Here is a 24,667-nt window from a genome sequence, read left to right on the forward strand (position 1 = left end):
TTTTTGCCACAGCCGCTCGGCGCACCTAGAGCACCGCCGGATGAAGCGCGTTTGGGACGTGAGCCAGGGTTGCCGTGGTCTGCGTTTGACGGCTCGGGTCAGGGGCGGTGCCACTTCATCCAGGGCACGGCTGAGGGTAGTGTGGTAGTATTCGGCTGCCAGGTTAGGGCAGGGGAGGCGAGAGATAGGGGATAGGGAGGACTGAATAGTTTCGGCAAACTGTTTAGTGCGGACAGACTGGAGGTTCCTAGAGGTGCGATAGATAGGAGGGTCAGGAGAGATGCTAGGGTGCCTGATGGAGAAAGAGAGAAGGTTGTGATCTGAGAGTGGAAGTGGGGAGTTAGTAAAGTGAGAAGCAGAGCAGAGACGGAGGAAAACTAAATCGAGAGTGTTACCATCTCTGTGAGTGGGGGAGTCAGAGATTAGTGATAAGCCAAGGGAGGAGGTAAGTGTTAAAAGCCGGGAGACAGATGAGGAGCTAGAGTCGTTAGTAGGAATGTTGAAATCACCAAGGATGAGGGTTGGGATTTCACAGGATAGGAAGTGGGGGAGCCAGGCAGCAAAGTGGTCTAGGAACAGGCGGGTAGGACCTGGGGGGCGGTAAATAACTGCGACACGCAGAGGCAGTGGGCGGAAGAGTCGCAGGGTGTGGACTTCGAAGGAGTGGAAGGTAAGCGAGGGAGCTGATGGAATGACCTGGAAGGTACAGTTTGGGGAGAGGATGATGCCTACTCCTCCACTGCGTCTGTCATCCGATCTAGGGGTGTGGGAGAACTGCAGGCCATCATAGGACAATGCAGTGGGGGAGGTAGAATCGGACTGCTGTATCCAGGTTTCCGTGAGGGCGAGCAGGTTCAAGTGTTTACTGGTGAAAAGGTCATGGATAGTTGGGACTTTGTTACACGCAGATTGGGAGTTCCATAGGGCGCATTTGAATGGGGCAGGGGGGGCATTTTGGTAGAGAACAGTACGGGGTGGGCCTGGGTTGGGGGAGATGTCCCCTGCAGCTAGGAGTAGCAGAGTAGCAAGGGTGAGCACATGGCTAGGGGATTTGTGTGGGTGTCTGAGGTGTTTCTTTGCAGTATTAGGGGGTTGAAGGCGTCTTAGGAAGTTGAACAGTGCATGGGAGCCATACATAGGTGAGGAGAGGAGAGAGGGGCTGATGTGGATGGAGTCTGTTGGGGCTGGGCGTTGGAAGAAAGTGTGAAGGCTTGAAAAGAGGATAGCGATGGAGATCAGTGCAAAGAGGAGAGTATTTTCCACCAGGCTTTGGACAGTTGTGCATGTAACCTGTCTCCTGCTCTGTATAACTGCATCATTCAACAGCGTCAAACACTTAGTGCTGGAGACATCAGGTGAGGCTGCCTCTGGTGAGGCATAGAGGATAGAACTGACTTTAAAGTTCTGGCTACAGGACTTCAGCTGGGAGTGGCTTGTTACATTTCACTAGTCAACCAGCTGACCCCCCTTTAGATGGCTAATGAACAAGATGGGGGGGGGGGGGGTGTTTATTGCCCGCTTACAAAAACAAACTGTGTCCAGCAACACTAAGATGAGACGGGGAGAAAACTATTTGGGGGAGGTGATGAGGAAAATACATACAAATGAGGAGTACAAATAGAGTCAATTCAATTTATATGAAGCAATGGGACATACCACTGCACACAGATTAGGACAAATTTAAAGGTATCACAGCAGATTCAGTGGAGGGAAGGCGGAGCAATCAAATGCAGATGGAGTGGAGCAATGGATGAGTGAAACACACCATTGCGCACAGATTATGATAAATCCAGTGTACCACACCAGCCAACTTTAGACCTATCTCACTGTTGAATAGCGAAACTAAAATTATACGCAAAAATAGCCTGGAACCTATTCCAAATTATCCTAGGGGGTAGACAAGCTTCAGATGGCACCAGGAGGGTGTTTGATTTGATTTGCAGGGCGGGAGAGCTTGGAACACCTTCTCTGCTTCTAACCCTGGATGCGGAGAAGGCGTTGGATAGAACACACTGAGGGCTTTGCTCTCTGTGTCCTGAAGAAATTAGGATCTTTGGGCCAAATTCTTAGAGCCATCCAAGCCCTATACTCAGCGCTGTCGTCTAGAGTGTAGTCCAACGGTGTTCTCTCTAACCCCTTCAACATAACGCGACAGAGCTGCCCGCTCTCTGCTATCATGTTTATTGCAATAATGAAACTCCTTGTGGAGAAAAACCTGAGAGACCTTGCCCGCTCAGACCTGTCATGGCTTGGAAGAATCGTCATTTATAAAATGATGATTTTGCCAAAGATCCTATTATATATATATCTATATATATATATAATTTCATACTTTGACAATCCCATACCCGAAGAAATACCTGAGGTCCCTTCAGCATCAGATGATATTTTTTTTGGAACAATAAAAGACCTAGGGTTGCGGCCCCCATCTTGTATGCCATGAGAGAGAGGAGAGGAATAGATGTACCAAATATCATGGCCTATTACATAGCTAATTTAATTAGCCAGGCCCGTACCTGGTGTTTCCATTCACAAGCTACAAACTGGCTGGACATAGAGAGTAGGGATGAGCGAGCGTACTCAGAAAAGCACTACTCGCTCGAGTAGTTGGCTTTATCTGAGTATCGCTGTGCTCGGGTCTAAAGATTCGGGTGCCGGCACGGAGCGGGGAGCTGCAGGGGGGAGCGGGGAGGAACGGAGGTAAGATCTTTCTCTCCCTCTCTCCCGCCCGCTGTCCCCTGCTCCCCGCTGCGACTCACCTGTCAGCCGCAGCGGCACCCGAATCTTCAGGGACGAGCACAGCGATACTCGGATAAAGCAAATTACTCGAGTGAGTAGTGCTTTTCCGAGTACGCTCGCTCATCTCTAATAGAGAGTCATATGTTAAGGGGGCGATCTCTACACCCCCTTCTTATGGCAGTCGCATACGACAAATCCCTAACAGTATCAAAGAGCCTCACCATGGAAGCAACAGTTTCTGCATGGCTATACCTTATACAACTGTCCAAGATGCACATGCCAAGGGTAGAATTCCCCTTCCTAATAGAAACTGATATTTCTTATTCCAGAACTCTGCGTCAGAGTGGAGAGACAGAGGAGTTACAGATATCAATGACCTGCTGACAAAATACAAACTAATTCCTTTAGAAACAAAGAAAAATATGACCTTCCAGGCCTAAGCTTTTTGAACTACATCCGGATTAAAAAGGTACGCTGAGAGCCAGTTCCCATTAGTACTTGTCTTTGCCAACATATCTCCATAATTTCCAATCTAAGCCCAAACCCCTCACAATTGGAATGTGTTTCATTTATAAAATCCTCATAGGGTAGAGAGGCTGAGAAGAGAAACTTCAAAAAAGTGCATCTACTAAATTGGGAAAGGGACATGTGCAAGACGTTTTCTCCCCAACAGTGGCCGAACACTTTCAGATGGGCACAGAAAAGCTCTCAAAAGTTCCAATCTGTTAAGTGCCTCACTATAAAGCGGTGAAAAAAAATGGTACTTCATTCCCCACCAGAACAGAATAAAATCAAATATGGTCAGTGGCATGCTGGAGGAATTGTGGGGCATCAGGCTCCTTACTTCACATAGGGCGGGAGTGCCCCCTCATAAGTTCATTATGGCACTCCGTTTTTTCCACTCTCCCCAAGATAACAGGGTCACGTTTGAATCTACCATCTCAAGTAGCTCTACTGCTGTTGGGAATCGATGAAGCCCCAGTAGATTCTTTTTAACCATTTAATTCCAAAATGACTGCCTAAGGATTCCTACTCTGCACACTTTTAATACCCCTTATGCACGTCTTTGCTACAGGACTTCAAAAAGACTGCGGAACCACCTTAGCCACATCATCTAGAAAACGGCCCTTATGGACATACAAACACACTTACAGGGGACTTGAAATGGAGAATGCAACATTATTACACAACACTACGGTGCTGCCGAAGAACAAGGAAAAGAAACTCCAGAGACTTCGACTCAGAGCAGGCCTGTACCCAATCACTGCTCAGGCACCCCAGCACCCCCTTCAGGTCTGGCAGGATAGAACGAAACCCCCAACAGGACACATGGTCTCATATCTATAAGATTACTTGGTTTCTCCTACTGAGAACAATCACAGTAGAATTTAGAAAACCCACCGCACATTCTTGTATCAGTCAAATCATCTCTAACCAGAAACTGGAGATCGGAAGACGTACCCACCCTCACATTATAAAAATGGTGTCTGAACATAGCTACTCTGAAAAGCTATTTGCAATCAAAAACAACACTTGGAGCTCGTTCAAAAACACCTGGAGTCTTTGGCTACTCCATATACAGAATGAGTGTCAAAGCTGCTTAGAAATTTGTACTCCCCATTGTAAGTGCACAATTAACGGCTAGATGTTACGGACTGACTCCACTAACACCGTGCCAATTCTTTTCTGGAATCACATCAGACCTACAATGTTACTTTGAATAAAAGTTTATTGAAGAAAAAAAATCTCAATTATTACTAGGTCATACTTGTTTGAGAAACTGGGCATGTGCTTTAGAAAGAGTTAATCCATATCTTCTGCTTCCGGGGTTTAATCCCAAAGGGTATCCTAAAAGTCTAATGGTGCAAGGGCTAGGGTTAGCGGTAGGGGCCAAGGAGACTGAATACCTCCAACCATTCTACTTCCATTACCACTTATAATCCAGGTTACAAACTCATCCGTAACGCTGGCATATTCTCCAGGGTTACAGAGCTGAACGAAAGAGGCGTAGTCTCCCATGGCCCCACAGATGGAACTCTATCTGGGGCGTGAACTCCCCAAAGAGGAGCCAAATTTAGTAAGAGCTTTGCATCTCTAATTGTTCATCCTGCCTCAGAGAGAGTGACTGTGTGATCAGAACAGAACGGACTCTAGGAAGTTTTTACGTTAAACATTCAGGAGTTTTTCATGATTTTATTTTTAGCATCGCAATCTATATTTTTTAAAATGCTTAACGCCTCATGTCCACGGGGAAAATCAGGCCCGCCGCGGATTCTTCATGCAGAATCCCGCAGCGGGTCCCTCCTGCCCCGTGGTCATGAGGCTAAAAAGATTAAACTTACCTGTCCGGACGCTGCGAATCTTCCCTCCATCGTGGCCGGATCTTCTTTCTTCAGCCCGGCTCGTTTTTTTTTAAACTCCTGCTCTACCATGCTGGAGAGCAGAAATTCAGGTGCGGGTGTACCGCGGATCCGGACAGCTTCCATAGGCTTCAATAGAAGCCTGAGGGAGCCGTCCCCGCGGGAGACCCGCACTGAAAATGGAGCATGCCGTGGGTGTTTTCCCGCACACGCAATCCGCGCCTCAGGGGAAAATCACATCCGCAGGTATTTAATTACCTGTGGGTGTCCAATGCATCCCTATGGGGCGCGGATCACGCTGCGGATTTTAAATCACATTTTAGCCGTGGACATGAGGCCTAAATCCTTCAGTTTTACATTGAGCTGTGTGCCTAGTAATGGGCAGAAACATCCTGTTCTGTTGAGAAAACTCTTCAGTAGTAACCTCAAAGGCAGAAGGACCGTGAAACATTCCACGTATATGTATATAAACATAGGAGTCACAATAGGTGATAATCACAGCGGACCTCCTCAAACTCCCTGCACGACATCTGCACCTGTCATAGAGCATGTCTAGAACACGTTCCCAGAGGTCCGTGCTTTCTGCTTCATGCTCTGACCGTGGCCCTGGGAATCAATTGATTGTTGGGGATTCAAGTGGAGAGTCCGTGACAGTCCATGGAACATTTTTTTAAAGCCCTGGAATAACCCTTTAAGGCTGAAATTAGTTCTATCACCAAGGGGTTAACAATGGACTTAAGGCGAATGAGATTATGCGCGAAATATATCTACGGGACAAATTCAAAGTCTACAAGTAGAGAAGAGCGACGTTCCTCGGAGGGTTTGTACAACTTTAAAAGGTTGCGTTATCTGTGTAATGCCAAGTGTACTTACTTTTTATTTGTTTCTTAATAAGTTTTGTATAGTCCAGCCAATGCTAAAAGGAAAGAAAAGGCAAGTTATTTCCATTGTGTGAGCAAGACCAGTCATTACATCAATACAAACGACTAGAGTGTTATGTTCATGGTTTAAGGCTACAGTCACACAAGAGTGAATCAAAAGCACGCAGTTATGAACTCCACGCTTTTGAATGAAGTCCTTCCTACGCAGGAGCAATTTTTTTTCCCCCTCATGCTGTGAAGTAAATAAACGCTGCACGTCCTATTTTTTTGGTTCTTTTGGAATGCATCGCCTGTTTTCAATATGACAGTCAAACACATCGCATGCCAAGCGATGTGCACGCAAGTGCGATGCAATGTTTCTCATTGATATCAATGGGAAACAGTCGCTGATCCTCCGACGTGCGTGAAACAAGCCCCGAAGGATCATAATTTCACAGAAGTGATGCGAGGCGATGCAACTTGGATGAATTAGAAATCGGAGTAAAAAATCGGTGGTAGAAATGTCACCAACCTCCGATATGCAGATGCCACCACCCTGCTGGCGGAAAAGGATAAGGTATGCCAGGTCCCTTTCAAACGAGTGCAAAAGGAAAGCAAATGCATGGGACTGTACCTCAACAGCGAGAAAACAAGTCATTAGCGCGGTAGGCAACGGTACAGTGAACATGAACATTAATAACGAAGAAGTCAAGACGGTCCAAGATTTCATCTTCCTTGGATCCAAAATCAATTGCGGCAATCTGGACTCGAGATCAAGAGACGCTTCACACTTGGTAGGAATGCAAAGCAAGGAATGGAAAAGATCTGGGAAAGCAAGGATATTAGCATTGAAACAAAAACCAGACCGGTCAATGTAATCGTCTTTCGCTTAATGACGTATGGCTGCGAATGTTGGAGGCTCAAGAAAACAGACAGAAGGAACATTGATGCTTTTGAACTCTGGTGCTGGAGGAGAAGGCTGCGGATACCTTGGACCGCCATGACAATGAACAGGTTAGCGTTAGATAGTTTGATTTTCACTGACCCCATTCCTTGCTGGGATCAGAGAGAACTGTAATCCTAGTCATTTAACTCCTCAAATGCAACAGTCACTGACCGCAGCACCTTGCGATCACACTGATAATAGTGCGTTTATAGTGCTTTGGCACATGATGCAAAGAGAAACTAAAGAACAATGGCAGATTTTATCCCCCCCACCCAACCTCCAGAAAAATATGTAATAACAGTCAGTTTATAAAATACATTCCCCAAATGGTACAAAGACCACCATTCATCCAGCTGCGTCATAGAGATGTGACCCTTGCAATGAAACACAAACCGGTTTTACTTGTTAATCATGGTTTTACAGTGCAAAAGTAGCAGAATCTGAAAAAGTACACATATCTGGTGTTTGTGCAATCATACCGACCCTGAAGACAATGCACATTAATGTTATTTATACCTCATGGTGTATGCCATTGGTAGGGACAAAACGGAACCGGTAGAACAGAGTTACTATTTTCCTTTCCCATTGCCTGCAATAACCATGATATGCCCTGAAATGGCGTCTGAGAAGCCCTCACACATCTACACCGGATCAAAGACAAGGAGGACTGCAATGGGAAAACATCACCACGTCCTCAAGCTCCAAAAACGAACCATTTAGATCTAACAGGTAATGGGCCGTCATTATGCTGGTGTGCGCAGATCATGGGGTGTGTTCACAACATTCACGCTAGTCCTGGAATATCTGGGGTAGAGAAGTGGACAGTCCCTTTAATTGGCTGTGTTCTCCTGAGAACCGCTTGTGGAACCGGCTGCACAGTCCTGTAAATGAGGAGACTCTTCTAGCAGCCAAGCAAATGAACAGGACAATAAATCCATATGAAGTAGATGAAAGCCAGCAAACAGGGCAAAGAAACAATGTATCCTCATTGGGGATAGATGGTATTTAGCAGAAAAAAGAAAAGTGTGCTGAAAATAAGAGCCACCTGCAAACCGGCGCCGCCGGGGGAGGGACCCTGTAAACCGGCGCCGCCGGACTCGTACAAGAAAACAGACTGCAAAGCAGATGAATTCTTAAAACCGAATTTTGAAGTGTAACCTCTTGAACATCCCTGCAGCTTCTTTGCATAAGCTACTTCTGTGGAAGGAGAAGATACATACCGACACTTGGGCAGCATCCATGTACTGGAGGCCAAAATAATCCGTTTCTACCAAGTCCAAGTGGTATACGGTCTGTTCAAACAAATCCTGGCCTTTGGCGTGTTTCTGGAATAAAAGGGAGCACCGTTAAGTAAATCACTCATTAATGACTTATTATGTATTCTCAAACACTACTTTCAGGTCCTCTAGGTTTACCAGCACGTTACAAGAGAGATTTCCATTAAAAAGGGGTTTCCAGGAGGAGGGCGTAGCTTGGTGCGCATGGAGGACACAAACTGTGGAGCTCTGAAGACTGAGCCAGGAATCCAGGGCATCCCAACTCACCAAGTCTAATATAGCCCGGGTTGCCTCTTTGCTGCCCTCCTCTGCTCAGGGGGAGCAGATTGAGACCTTTTAAGGTCTCTTTAGGGGCAACCTCGGTTTGGGGCCTACTGTGGCCTTAACATCCCCGGACTACATTTCCGGGCCTCAGTAGTAACTTCATAGGAGGCCTGTAGGTCACCGGAGGCAGGGAAGGCTCCAAAAACACCATCGCAGGTCAGGAGCAGGACCTATCTCACCGCCAGACCCTTCTCCACAGGCAAGGAGCAGGTGGGTGGGAGTCCACCGCCACAGATAGCCTCCATCCAGGCTGCGGACACGCTCGGGAGTTAAAGGGCTGTCCCCCTGAGACCAGAGGCCATAAGGAAAGGGGTCTGGGGAGCAGCTATTCCGCCTACTCATGCCTGCATATCTCAGGCACCTGGCGGCGGCGCTGAGTAGTGCTGCTGGCAAGCACCAAAAAGTTTGCCTGATAGCGGGAGGGACCCCCTGACAGCCAGGAGAGCTGCTGTGCCAGAGGGACAGGGAGGCACAGAAATGTGGGAGAAGGGGAGCTCAACACCATCAACTCAGAGTGACCCCAGGAGCTACAGGACACTAGAAAGACATAATATTCTACATTGCTGCGACATAATAACAGAAAACCACAAGATATAATGCCGAACACCAGAAATCACCTACATGGCTATTATGGCCCCCAAAAGCTACAACTTCATAAGGCTCCCCCACACTTGTGCAGCCTGTGATACAGACTCTTCTTACCATCTCCTATATGCCATAGACTATGCCCACCCCCACTGTCAGTGTGCGCCGCATGGGTGGTATGAGAAGGATGTTCTGATGTCTGACTAGATCATGCCCGGCTGGACCTTCACATTCTCTGAGAAAGGCTTTACAATTCAAGCAGCTAAGCTAACACCATTTTGAAAATGACCAGAACTTAAAGGGGTTGTCCCGCGGCAGCAAGTGGGGTTCAGCACTTCTGTATGCCCATATTAATGCACTTTGTAATATACATTGTGCATTAATTATGAGCCATACAGAAGTTATACACTTACCTGCTCCATTGCTAGCGTCCCCGTTGCCATGGCTCCGTCTAATTCTGATGTCTTCTTGCTTTTTTAGACGCGCTTGCGCTGTGCAGTCTTCTTCCTGGTGAATGGGGCCGCTCGTGCCGGAGAGCTGGTCCTCGTAGCTCCGCCCTGTCACGTGTGCCGATTCCAGCCAATCAGGAGGCTGGAATCGGCAATGGACCGCACAGAGCCCACGGTGCACCATGGGAGAAGACCCGCGGTGCATCGTGGGTGAAGATCCCGGCGGCCATCTTGGTGAAGGAAGAAGAAGGAAGAAGGAAGACGTCGCAGAGCGGGGATTCAGGTAAGTAATAAAAATTATGTTTTTTTTTAACACATCCTTTGGGGTTGTCCTACGCCGAACGGGGGGCCTATGGAGAAAAAAAAAACCCCGTTTCGGCGCGAGACAACCCCTTTAAGGGAAAACCCCTCGAAGACCTCATACTACACCACGGGGTGCTCTCCCTGAATTATTCGCAATCCAATCTTCAGCGGATTCACACAAGTGTCGGGGGTCGCCGAGCCCGGTCACATCCAAACACCTATGACACTCCTATGCCGCAAGAAGACTCAGGCACAGCATCCCTAGCTCTCAGGGGGCCACAGTCAGCTCTACTAATCCAAATGAAGCCGATTTTCAAAGCAGAACTATCTTCAGCAGATAAGGAATTTGCTGACCAAACAAAAGATCTCGGCCAGAGAACAGATGAGCTGGAATAGAAGACGGATGACATCGCGGTTGCACTAGAGGACAATAAACAGTTGATTGAAAAGCTCAAGTCCAGATTACATCTCCTAGAGTCCTAATATGAAGACCTGGAAAACAGGTCCAGGCAAGCAAATATCCAGACCTGTGGACTCCTGGAGTCGGTGACAGCTCTGAAAGCGACAGCCACCACCTTTTTCTCCACACTCCTGCCCCAGGTCGACCAACAACTGCTGCGGATGGACAGGATCCACCATCCACCTGACCTGCCCTCCTAACCCTGATCTACCCCAAGATGTCATCTTGAAATTGCACTACAGTAAAATACAGGACCAGCTTCTAGCAGCGGCAAGACAAATGTCCCATCTCCCAGGACATCCTACTTCAGTCCAACTTTATGTTGACATAGCCACCCCTACACTAGCAGAACGCAGATCGCTGCGACTTGTCACTCAGGCACTTCATACAACAAACGTAAAATATAAATGGGGCTTCCCTTTTGCCCTCCTCTTCTAATACCAGGGTAAGTCCTACTCAGCAAGAACCCTAGAAGAAGCATACTGCAGAGACTGCACGCTTCCCTGTGCCGACAGCACCTGCTCCAAGAGCTGCTTGAATTGTAAAGCCTTTCTCAGAGAATGTGAAGGTCCAACCGAGCATGATCTAGTCAGACATCAGAACATCCTTCTCATACCACCCATGCGGCGCACACTGACAGTGGGGGTGGGCATAGTCTATGGCATATAGGAGATGGTAAGAAGAGTCTGTATCACAGGCTGCACAAGTGTGGGGGAGCCTTATGAAGTTGTAGCTGTTGGGGGCCATAATAGCCATGTAGGTGATTTCTGGTGTTCGGCATTATATCTTGTGGTTTTCTGTTATTATGTCGCAGCAATGTAGAATATTAATGTCTCTTTCTAGCGCCCTGTAGCTCATGGGGTCACAGCGACCCAGATGAACAGGAGCTACAGCAGGTCCAAACAGACGACCAACTGGACCGACTTCCACTCCAGTTCGGACCAGAGTGGACACGGGCACATGAGCAGAAAATCTATGGAGGGCACTGGGACATGGAAACGTGCAATACTGGTCGTTCGGGGTTGGCGTTAGGTTTTTCCATAGCTTTGTCGGCCTTATGCCCATTTGAGCACAGTTAAACATACTAAAGGTTACATTTTGCCTTTTTCATAAGCTTTCTGCCACTACATCTCTCTCACTTGAGGGTTTGTCAACTGCGCCAAGTGAAGGTTGCAGAAAACAGTTTAGAGTAAGATGGGGATTTATTTGAGATGGGGGTTGATAAACCCCTTCCCAAACTGCAAAGGGTAAAGCCTTGTAAATGGATATATATAATAAGCCAATGCAGGTCCAGTCTTGCTTTTTATGTTACACACAAAGATGACTGACGAACACCCACTATCTGGGAACAATTTCGGTCATCCCTGGTTGGGTTATGGACCCACATCCCGTTTTTACAGTTCATGCTTTTACCAAGTCTGAACTGCAAGTTACGGTTCAGTTTCCCCTTATTAGGTTGTCAAGTTGGCCCATGTCATTTCAATGTCCTAATGATCCACCATGGAGCTCTGGTTTACGGGGTTCCCGATGGCGGTCTTTAATCCGTCATTATGGTCCACGTTATTTCACATAAAGTACGAGGATTTAACTCCCATCAGAAACTAAAACAGGTTTCCCATCATACACGAACATCACCCAGATGTAATATGCATTCAAGAAACCCACTTTTCCCAGTCTTCCGCCTCTAGCTATATCCACTCACAATACTCTAGATTCTATGCCGCCTTTGACACTTTTCCACAACTTCTTACCCCTCCATATAAACCAGGTAGACGTGGATGATGAGGGGCGGTTCTGTATAGTTTCGGGAACATTATACGACCAACAGGTAGTGTTTATTGATGTATATGGTCCCTCAGAAAACCCACTCCCCATTCTTCCACTTCTTAGCCGCAAACCTGCACAATTTACGTTAGCCAAACTGGTGTGGGCAGGGGACTTTAATCTCCTATTCTCCCCAAGACAGAATGGCTTTTAACCCTGACAGGTTCTCTGCTGCTCAGAGACGATGGACAGACCCTCTAGCATCTCTCAGTGGCTGACTGCTGGAGGGAACTTCACGGTTCCAAAATGGGGTATACATATTATTCCCCGACGGCCCACCCATACTCCTGGTTAGACTATATAATGATCTCTACTTCACTCTGGCCAATGTTAACCCAGATTAGACACATTCCTTGCTCATGGACAGACCACAACATAGTGATAGCCTTCATCTTATGCTGATCAATTGCCCACATAAAATTCCAATGGCGTTTAAATGAATCACTTCGAAGAGACCCAGTGCTCCTTGCCCAAATTACGAAACAACTCAAAGGACTACTTTGAAACGAACACTGGGCCAGACTCTCTTCCTCCCCCCCCCCCCCCCCACCCCCCACCCCCCACCCATTTGGACCTTGCTGGCTCATAAGGGGACACTTGATTAATATAGCATCCAAAAAAAAAACGCCAAGCCCTCTTAGCCCTGGGAAGAAAGCGCTTTCTCCTGCAAACATTGAGTCAGCAAAACCCCTCCCTGGCTACGGCTAACGCAATTAAAGATATTAAACTGCAAATCAATACGCTTCTCTCGCAGCAGGTAGAAAGAGCTCTTTAGGGGACAGGGACGCCTTACTATAAAAAGGTGCTAATAAACCAGACCATCCGCTTGTAGCCAGTCTCCAAAAATGAGCAAAAATCATTAAGGTCTTTAAAAATCAATGCTCCTCAGGGAAAATCGATGTCTAACCCCAAATTAAAATAGAATACCTTTCAAGACTATTACAACACACTACATAAGGCTCAAGAGGGTAGCATGAGACTACCAGGAACCACATTCCTTTGAACACTGAAACTTCCTATCGAGCTCCCAGGGAGATTCTATGAATGACAGTTTCTAAGGAGCAGATTTTAAGCGCTATAGAAAACCTTAAGTTGGGAAAGGCCCCTGATCCCGACAGATTCACCTCCCTTCACTACAAAAAATGTAAAGATATCCCTGAAAAAAAAATTTTCAGGATCATTTGAAGGGGAGAGATCCCACAGAATGAATTCCTGGATTCCCAACTGATTGTGATCCCCAAGGAAAATAAAGACCACCGGTCACCAAAAAAACTATAGACCCATTTCATTGCTTAACGGACTACAAGATTTTTATTTTCATGCTGGCCATGTGGCTGAATCGCCTGCTCCCAGCCCAGGTCCATAGGAATCGGATGGGATTTATACCTACAAGACAAGCCCCAGATAACATACGTAAGGTTTTAAACATTGTAGACCACGTTTCCAAAATAAACACCCAGATGACTCTCCTGGCGCTAAACCTGGAAAAGGCCTTTGACACATTGTCATGGAACTACCTCCTGTGTGTTCTAAAATGCATTGGAATCCAAGGGCCTTTCCTCTCGGCTATCTCCGCTCTTTACTCCAACCCTCTTCGCTTCTCAAATTACCCACCACAAGGGCAACTCCTATTCAAATCAATAGAGAGACTAGACAGGGATTCCCCCTGTCCCCGACTGTTAGCTCTGGCTATTGAGCCGTTGGCAGTGGCCAATTGCACCAACCCAAATGTAAGGGGGGTGAATATGGGAAATATCGAATATAAAGCAACCCTCTTTGTGGATGACCTTCTGCTGACTTTATCCCACTCAATGTCCATATGTCACTTTTGCCATGGATATTTTATCTTTTTAGAGGTTTGCCCACTCTGTGCAACTAGATTAAGTCTTTCTGTGCCTAATCTAGTTAAATACTAGAAATCAGTGAAATTTTCCCAATGGGGAGTATGTCTGGGTAACGCAAATGGTCCGCTCTCGGTAGACATTGAGAAAGGATGCATAAACCTGCACTTTATACCATTCTTAACTAGGTCCACGCACCCTCTCCCCTAAGGACTGCTACAGATGAGCCCTCGCTCATATTATTCCTCAATTTAAATACAACCTGTCATCTAAGCTCCCCAATGCTTCCAATAATCCCCAGCCCACAGTTTGCACCAAGTCTGGACTCATCCCCTCTTGCATGGTGGATGAGCAATTATATAACTGCATTACGCCACTTCTAGAACAAGTCCAAGCTTTTCAATATACAACATTTCATAGCCACATTCAAACCACCGACACAGGAATACCTACGGTAATATCACTAAGGGTAGCCACCAAGTCATGGAAACCTCAGTTAAAATCCTACACAGAACGTATTTGGTGCCACAGAGAGTGCATCACCTGTACCTATCCTACGCCTCCCCGCTCAGCTTCTGAGGTTGTCAGTATGCTCCATAGCTGGTCATCCTGCCCGGAGGTGGAGAAACTGTGGTCACAAGTCCATAACTTACTAAACCATCTTTTTGTAGGTTCCGATACCTAAATTTCTCATGGTCTTCCTCTTAGGAGATCGCCCACCGAGGTTTAAATTTAGAGCCCATGAGCTCATTCAGTTTATTTGTATGGGCGCAAGGATCCATATCGCCTCTAGATGGCCTCATTGCGGAGGCATATTGTTGTACAGCACAGACCCTACAGTGGTCTCGGGGTGTCACCGTAGGGCTCTGTTGTACATAAGACCGCTAGATGTATTCTGAATACTACAGACTGAATACTACAATGGCGGCTGTGTAGGCAACGTGGCTGTAGACAGACCACCGCTCCAGAGCCGAGCCGATGTATCTATGCCTGCCATGTTATACAAGTTGCATTACACTGACCGATCTAGATCTTTTTCTCTTTGGTTGTGGGGGCAGAGCACATATCCAGAGGCTCGTCCCCCGAATCCACTACAACTCTAGCAAAGCCCCCCGGCCACTCATACTGCACAACAAGTTACTGACCCAGCAAAGCAGTGCAATGCTTCTGACAGGCAAGAAAAGGAAGGGGAGGCCGAAGCTCAGCCGAGCCCCCGACCCGTCCGCCACATACAGCACTACGAACTGGGAACAAATCTGGAAACTTGTGTTCGCACAGACTCTTCTAGAGCGGCATGCTGCCTTGTTTTAGTTTCTGTGGTCACCGTTCCAGTTTCACTGAATGTTGATATTGTTTCCATGAGTACTTTGTATTCGGTTTGTTTGGCTTTAGATATTGTTCTGGCACGGTTTATGGAAAGTACTCTTTCACAAAGCAAATGAATCTAATATGAGATGGGTATCTACAGGCGCAGTCTTGGCGGGCCGCTGATCACATGACTGCCATTAGTTAGTTAATACCAGCAATAACAGATACTGAAGAAAGTGAAAGTCAGCGGTTTCTTCTAAAATACTCTGCCCATTCATGTACCAGGGGAGAAGAGATAAAACATAAGAGCAGGCCCCTTCACATGCCCCAAAAGTCCCCCCAATTGTCAATTATACTCCAGACCCCCTGAGCCATTAGGTGTACATGGCAACGATCTGGAACCATCACTGGGTCCAGCTCACATGGCCATGGCCTCTGCTTCCTGAGCCAGTAAAAGGGGTCAGTTCCTCCTGGTCGCCCCGTCGCAGAGAAGCACATTTACTCTACTCGTTATCATTGGGACCCCTAAACATTACATCAGTGCCTGCAGGTAAATGCAGTCTTTCCTCGCTTTCCATAAACAAATACACGTGCCCCCTCTAGTTCATGTGCCCGTCCGTCCTCCCTCCATAGCAGCATACTGTTAGGCAATATGGACATTTTAATTTATGGCTTCTATGTAATAAGTAATAAATGTTGTAGTCCACTATGGGGTTACTTACTACATGGGAGTGAGTCTGGGGCTCGGAGTCCTAGTCTCAGGGTCCCCGGAGTCGCAGCTCTACACTTGGGGGTTTTCTAACTAGACGGTACGAGAAGCGGTCTGTGGACAGGACTGCTTTGTTCTCACCACATCAAACATTGTTCTATTACAATGAGAAATAACTTCTTAAATGTCGACTTGACTCACTTGGGCTAAACGCTCCTCAGACTTCACTTCCACACGGCCGAGAGCATCATGCGAGATATCTGCAAAGTGAGATACACAGATCTCAGACGAATAAGAACCCCATTCTTTTGAATAGGGTCATACAAATTGCTACATAGCCAAATGTTCCTTCAGAACTTCTCACCTATTGTTTTTAGTGGGGCCTGAAGACCATCTGGATTATGCTGGGAGTTGGGCAGAAGAATGGCAGATGAGGTTTAACACTGATACATGTAAGGTTCTGCACACGGGCAGGAAATCCATGTCACCATTACACTCTAAATGGGGAACTACTAAGGACACCGACATGGAGAAGGACTTGGGGATTTTAGTAAACTGTAAGGTTAAGAGGAACAACCAGCATCAGGCAGATACTACCAAGCCAAATAGGATTTGGCAATGCAATCCCTGCTAGCAATAATCAACCGCCCCCTGCAGTCACACCGATTCAGCCACTATACGGCCAGACCATTGTCTATGTGTATAGCATCCCTCACTCTCCACCTCGCCATACCGTGCACATCTCCAGCCCCTTTACCTTCTGTATCCCCCCCATTATCTGTAGTATGTAAGCTCGTTGGAGCCCAGCACCCCTACTGTTTCCATGAATTGATTGCTTCATGTAACTATTGTCTTGTATTATTTCCCCTGGATTGTAAGCGACGCGGAATATGTTGGCGCTATATGAATAAAGATTGTTATTTTTGGATCACATGGTGCATCAAAAGAGGTCATGGGGCACATGACGAGAGCATTGTTTGTCCTCTTTACAGAATGTGATTGTTCGCTGCAAGAGAAACCATGCTTCTTGTAGATATGATACCTTTTAATGGCTAACAGAAATACATGATGTTACAGCGAGCTTCCGAACCATTATATTTATATTTTATATATATATACACACACACACACACACACACACACATACATACATACATACACACATACATATACACACACATATATATATATATATATATATATATATATACATACATACATACATACACATACACACACACACACACACATACACAATTATATACAGACTTATGACCAGCCACAAATATGGATGTGAATAATTTGCACTTAGAAGAGAATACCACAGAAGTGAAAACATCTTTAAAAGGTCACTGATAAGGGAGTGAAAGTTTTGTGGTCCCTGAATTAGTGCTTGGGGGTGGTCACCAGGCCAGCAGTGTTATCTGTGCTATAAAATGCTCGTACTTCCTAGTCACGCATGAATCCTCGTGAAGAATTTAGTCCTTTATTGAAAAAGTGTCAAAAGTTAGGAAAAATTCTTCTATTGCTTTGTGACTTGAAATTGCCTTTTGCTCCAGCCAAAAGAGTGACTTTCTGGCCTCCTGCAAACCATCGGCCTACTTCCTCTACATTGGTGACATCATAATCATCTGGACTAACACCGAACAAGAACTAATAAAATTCCATGAGATTCAATGCATTTCACCCACCATAAACCTGACATTAAGCTACTCGTATACTGAAATCAACTTTTTGGACACCACCATAAAAATCTCAAACAACTCAATACAGACATCCTTGTGCCGAAAACAGATTAATCGGCCCACATAGTGCAGATGGGACAGTTCCCATTCTAAACACATCAAGAAGTCCATCAGATACAACCGGATCTGCCCCAACCCAACAGGCAGAGAGGAACATCTATACCATCTCTAAAATACATTTTTAAAATAAGGGCTACCATCCCATCTCAATTGATGACCAAATCACCAGAGCCACCACCAGGAGACCCAGAAATCACCAGAGCCACCACCAGGAGACCCAGAAATCAACTACTCAGATACACAGAGAAGGAAAGAAACAATAGTGTACCTCTAGTAGTGACCTACAATTCACAGCTAGTGATACTAAGGAAGACTGCAAAGACACTCCAGCATACCCTACACAAGGATGACCGTCTGACCACCATAATCCCGGACCGTCCCCTTCTGTGTTACAGACAACCTCCAAGTCTGAGCAACTTTATAAATCAGGAGTGCATTTTCCTTCGACACACAAAAAGGATCTTATCCCTGTAATTTAAGGAGCTGTAAGACCTGCTGACATGTACGGACCGCGGACAGGATACATAACCCCAACACACAGCAGGACTATAGGATCCCTGTAATGTAAGGAGCTGTAAGACCAGCTGACATGTACGGACCGACAGACAGGATACATAACCCCAACACACAACAGGACTATAAGATCCCTGTAATGTAAGGAGCTGTAAGACCTGCTGACATATACGGACCGCGGACAGGATACAGATCCCCAACACACAGCAGGACTATAAGATCCCTGTAATGTAATGCGCTGTAAGACCTGCTGACATGTACGGACCGCAGACAGGATACAGATCCCCAACACACAGCAGGACTATAAGATCCCTGTAATATAAGGAGCTGTAAGACCTGCTGACATGTACGGACCGCGGACAGGATACAGATCCCCAACACACAGCAGGACTATAAGATCCCTGTAATGTAAGGAGCTGTAAGACCTGCTGACATGTACGGACTGCAGACAGGATACATAACCCCAACACACAGCAGGACTATAAGATCCCTGTAATGTAAGGAGCTGTAAGACCTGCTGACATGTACGGACCGCCGACAGGATACATAACCCCAACACACAGCGGGACTATAAGATCCCTGTAATGTAAGGAGCTGTAAGACCAGCTGACATGTACGGACCGACAGACAGTATACATAACCCCAACACACAGCAGGACTATAAGATCCCTGTAATGTAAGGAGCTGTAAGACCTGCTGACATATACGGACCGCGGACAGGATACAGATCCCCAACACACAGCAGGACTATAAGATCCCTGTAATGTAATGCGCTGTAAGACCTGCTGACATGTACGGACCGCAGACAGGATACATAACCCCAACACAGCAGGACTATAAGATCCCTGTAATGTAAGGAGCTGTAAGACCTGCTGACATGTACGGACCGCAGACAGGATACAGATCCCCAACACACAGCAGGACTATAAGATCCCTGTAATGTAAGGAGCTGTAAGACCTGCTGACATGTACGGACCGCCAACAGGATACATAACCCCAACACACAGCAGGACTATAAGATCCCTGTAATGTAATGCGCTGTAAGACCTGCTGACATGTACGGACCGCAGACAGGATACAGATCCCCAACACACAGCAGGACTATAAGATCCCTGTAATGTAAGGAGCTGTAAGACCTGCTGACATATACGGACCACAGACAGGATACATAACCCCAACACACAGCAGGACTATAAGATCCCTGTAAGGTAAGGAGCTGTAAGACCTGCTGACATGTACGGACCGCAGACAGGATACATAACCCCAACACACAGCAGGACTATAAGATCCCTGTAATGTAAGGAGCTGTAAGACCTGCTGACATGTACAAACCGCAGACAGGATACATAACCCCAACACACAGCAGGACTATAAGATCCCTGTAAGGTAAGGAGCTGTAAGACCTGCTGACATGTACGGACCGCAGACAGGATACAGATCCCCAACACACAGCAGGACTATAAGATCCCTGTAATGTAAAGAGCTGTAAGACCTGCTGACATGTACGGACCGCAGACAGGATACAGATCCCCAACATACAGCAGGACTATAAGATCCCTGTAATGTAAGGAGCTGTAAGACCTGCTGACATATACGGACCGCGGACAGGATACATAACCCCAACACACAGCAGGACTATAAGATCCCTGTAATGGAAGGAGCTGTAAGACCTGCTGACATATACGGACTGCAGACAGGATACATAACCCCAACACACAGCAGGACTATAAGATCCCGGGACATTCACATGTTCCACGTCTGATGTTGTGTACCTGATCAGGTGCAGTAAATGTTTTGTTGGGGGGCTTTATATCGGGGAAACAGGACAAAAACTGAGAGCCAGGATGAGATCTCATCGCCATGCAATTAAAGAAAGAAAGACAGAATTATCTGCGGCCGAACATTGCTTTAGTCATGGACACAACATAGAAGATATGAAAGTTATGATAGTGAAAGGCAGTTTCAAGTCAAAAAGCCATAGAAGAATTTGGAAATATAAAATTTATAACAACTTTTGACACTTCTTCAATAGAGGGCTAAATTCTTCATGAGGATTCATGCATGAGTGGGAAGTATGAGATTACTTGGTTTCGCTTACTGAGAATATAAGTCATTGGTCAAACCACACATGGAATATTGTGGACAGTTTTGGGCACCGGAACTCAAGGAGGACATATCAGAGCTTGAGCGGGTACAAAGGCAGGTAACTAAAGTAATAAAAGAAATGGATTGACTACAATACCGAGAGCGCTTATCAAAATTGGGATTAGTTTAGGAGAAAAAAAGACAGCTGAGGGGCGCTCTAATAACTATGTATAATATATCAAGGGTCAGTACAGAGATCTCTCCCATCATCTATTATACCCAGGACTATAATAAGGGGGCGATCTAATAACTATGTATAGATATATCAGGGGTCAGTACAGAGATCTTTCCCATCATCTATTATACCCAGAAGTGTAACAAGGGCGCGCTCTAATAATTATATATAATATATCGGGGGTCAGTACAGAGATCTCTCCCATCATCTATTATACCCAGGACTGTAACAAGGGGGTGCTCTAATAACTATGTATAGATATATCACGGGTCTGTACAGAGATCTCTCCCATCATCTATTATACCCAGGACTATAACAAGGAGGCACTCTAATAACTATATATAATATATCAGGGGTCAGTACAGAGATCTCTCCCATCATCTATTATACCCAGGACTGTAGCAAGGGGGCGCTCTAATAACTATGTATAATATATCAGGGGTCAGTACAGAGATCTCTCCCATCATCTATTATACCCAGGACTATAACAAGGGGACGATCTAATAACTATGTATAATATATCAGGGGTCCGTACAAAGATCTCTCCCATCATCTATTATACCCAGAAGTGTAACAAGGGCGCGCTCTAATAATTATATATATCAGGGGTCAGTACAGAGATCTCTCCCATCATCTATTATACCCAGGACTGTAACAAGGGGGTGCTCTAATAACTATGTATAATATATCAGGGGTCAGTACAGAGATCTCTCCTATCATCTATTATACACAGGACTGTAACAAGGGGGCGCTCTAATAACTATGTATAGATATATCGGGGCAGTACAGAGATCTCTCCCATCATCTATTATACCCAGGACTGTGACTATAACAAGGGTGCGCTCTAATAACTATGTATAATATATCAGAGGTCAGTACAGAGATCTCTCCCATCATCTATTATACCCAGGACTGTAACAAGGGGTCGCTCTAATAACTATGTATAGATATATCAGGGGTCAGTACAGAGATCTCTTCCATTATCTATTATACCCAGGACTGTGACTATAATAAGGGGGCGATCTAATAACTATGTATAATATATCAGGGGTCAGTACAGAGATCTCTCCCATCATCTATTATACCCAGGACTGTAACAAGGGGTCGCTCTAATAACTATGTATAGATATATCAGGGGTCAGTACAGAGATCTCTCCCATCATCTATTATAACCAGGACTATAACAAGGGGACGATCTAATAACTATGTATAATATATCAGGGGTCCGTACAAAGATCTCTCCCATCATCTATTATACCCAGAAGTGTAACAAGGGCGTGCTCTAATAATTATATATAATATATCAGGGGTCAATACAGAGATCTCTCCCATCATCTATTATACCCAGGACTGTAACAAGGGGGTGCTCTAATAACTATGTATAATATATCAGGGGTCAGTACAGAGATCTCTCCCATCATCTATTATACACAGGACTGTAACAAGGGGGCGCTCTAATAACTATGTATAGATATATCGGGGGCAGTACAGAGATCTCTCCCATCATCTATTATATCCAGGACTGTAACAAGGGGGCGATCTAACAACTATGTATAATATATCAGGGGTCAGTACAGAGATCTCTCCCATCCTCTATTATATGTAGGGCTGTAACAAGGGGGTGCTACCTACATCTAGAGGAAAGAAGGTTTCTACACAACATAGAAGGGGGTTCTTTACTGTAAGAGCAGTGAGACTATGGAACTCTCTGCCTGAGGACGTGGTGATGGAGAACTCACTGAAAGTACAAGAGGTGCCTGGACACCTTTCTTGAGTGATACAATACTATATGTTATAACTTCAGAAGGGTCGGTGGTCCGGGGATTATTCCAATTACGAGATTGGAGTCAGGAGGGAATTTTTTCCCCTTGAATAGGATCAATATTGGGGGAATAAGCTGACCTGGATGGACATATGTCTGTTTTCAGCCTTACATACTATATTATTATGTTACTCATTTTCTACTTTTTATAAAATGTTATGGATTAGTCTTAGAAGTTACAAATGTATTAAGCATTACGACAAAGCTATTCGATCAAGACCGTGAAGTGCACCATGAATGGCAGATGCAAGTCATTTTGTCTAGTTCCCGATAGGAAGAAATACTAGGTAAGCGCATAAGAGTAAATCAAAAAGTCTAAACGTTCCTCGATGCATTATATAAACAATCATCGCAGAACACTGAAAACTGCAGAACCAGTGCTGTTCCTTACAGAACACTGACCCCCCTATGTACAAGATAATCCCACTACTGTCCCCTATGGGCAAGGATTCAAACACTCAAATGCTGCCCATTCTTATGCACAATACTGCCCCCTAGGGTCACAATTATGAACTCACTCCCACCAGTTTGTACTCAACTGCAGCCCATAATACCAACTATATGCAGATGTGGCGGATGTAAAACTGACAATACTGTAATGATTCCCCCAGCGGTCCTCCTTGCAGACATTCTAATTTGTAGCATGCACCCAGACAGCCCCTTTAAGGTGCTAACAGAGGAGAACTGCAGGAGAGCATTTAGACATTTTAAAGTTAAAAAATGCCTTTCAATTTTTTTTCATAAAAAAATCTAAACTGTGAAGAAGTCCCTCGGTAACTGCTCCCACCGCAGCCGTGAAGTCCAATTTCGCATCTATCCCACATGGTGAACACTGGTAAAAATAAATAGGAAATATATAATGCAAATTTACAATAAATTGCCACAAAATTGTATGTGCCCCCAAACTATCCCAAAAACTGCAGAAAAGGCAGAGTGATCCAGTGACTAGACAAGGGGCGTGTCCCAGACTACTTCTGATTAGGGTACAATTGCTGGGAACCGTGAATTCTGAAGTAGTTGTCCGGTGCACATGGCCACTGACTTGTCTGAAAACCAAGTGGCCATCGGGCCGTGTAAGCAGTTAGCTATTAAACCAGGTTAGGCTGTAAGCAGTGCGTGGAGGCGGGCGGTCAGAAGAGACCTCCGGGATTCTCTGGAAGCACAGGAGTGACAGCCGGCCAGTGTGAAGAAACCTTTAGACTGGTCTCACACGACCAGATTTCAATTGAGGTCGATCCATGGTATTCCGCGCACATTGAAAGAATAGAACATTTGCACGTCCGCTCACAGGAGCAGATAGCGATGTCTGTGAGCGAGTTTAAAATCGTATGCTCTTATTTTTATGCGTAATCTACACGGACGGCTTTCATTTTAATCAATGGAAACTATCCAGCCCGCAGCGTATGACTGACGGCTAGCGTCTGTGGTTATCCACAATACAGAGAAGTGAAGGTACGCGAGGTCACCGGCCGGGCTTCTGCATGCGGAGCTAAACTCCCGTCACAGATCACAGCTCTGAATAGAGCCAAGCTAAAAGGAGAGATGAACGGTAATATACATTTCAGGCTCCTGATTGGAGAGACACTAAGGGGTTAAAGAATTTCAAAGCTGGTTTATACATGGTAAACATTTCCTGCAGGCTTCTACTCTAAGATTAATGTATCCCTCCAGCTACATTGTAGCAGCACGTGGGGGTTAATCCTTTCATGTGTTGTCGCTTAACATTCCAGCCAACAAATCCAGATATTACTGCGGTGTTACACCGGCCAATAATGTACTCCACTATATGTCACAGTGTGTGCCCTCACTATATATTTATAGACCCACTCACAAGGAAACAGTAACTGAACCTGTAGGACTACCTAGATTTCTGCACCGTAGACGGATTACAGCCAAATGTAAACCAACTATACCCACAGACGGGTGTACTGGTAACGTCCACAGTGCAGGGAGAACGAGTGGTTGCGCCTCTCGAGCAGGAGGGCACCGAGCGCCGCCCTTCCACCTCTCCAGCAGGAGGGCACCGAGCGCCGCCCTTCCACCTCTCCAGCAGGAGGGCACCGAGCGCCGCCCTTCCACCTCTCCAGCAGGAGGGCACCGAGCGCCGCCCTTCCACCTCTCCAGCAGGAGGGCACCGAGCGCCGCCCTTCCACCTCTCCAGCAGGAGGGCACCGAGCGCCGCCCTTCCACCTCTCCAGCAGGAGGGCACCGAGCGCTGCCCT

The 24,667-nt window shown here is 46.0% G+C and overlaps 1 protein-coding gene across 1 annotated transcript in view; it reads right to left on the reverse strand.

The window, feature by feature from the left end:
• Window positions 1-24,667, reverse strand: part of EPB41L4B (erythrocyte membrane protein band 4.1 like 4B) — a 222,769-nt gene that overhangs the window by 138,413 nt on the left and 59,689 nt on the right. Inside the window, exons 2-3 of the mRNA XM_066588660.1 lie at window positions 8,126-8,230; window positions 5,973-6,015 (exon numbers count right to left, since the gene is read on the reverse strand). Coding sequence (XP_066444757.1) covers window positions 5,973-6,015; window positions 8,126-8,230 — 148 coding nt within the window. The remainder of the gene's footprint in view (window positions 1-5,972; window positions 6,016-8,125; window positions 8,231-24,667) is intronic.

The sequence above is a fragment of the Eleutherodactylus coqui genome, unplaced genomic scaffold (genome assembly GCF_035609145.1).
Source record: "Eleutherodactylus coqui strain aEleCoq1 unplaced genomic scaffold, aEleCoq1.hap1 HAP1_SCAFFOLD_71, whole genome shotgun sequence".
Taxonomy (NCBI): Eukaryota; Metazoa; Chordata; class Amphibia; order Anura; family Eleutherodactylidae; genus Eleutherodactylus; species Eleutherodactylus coqui.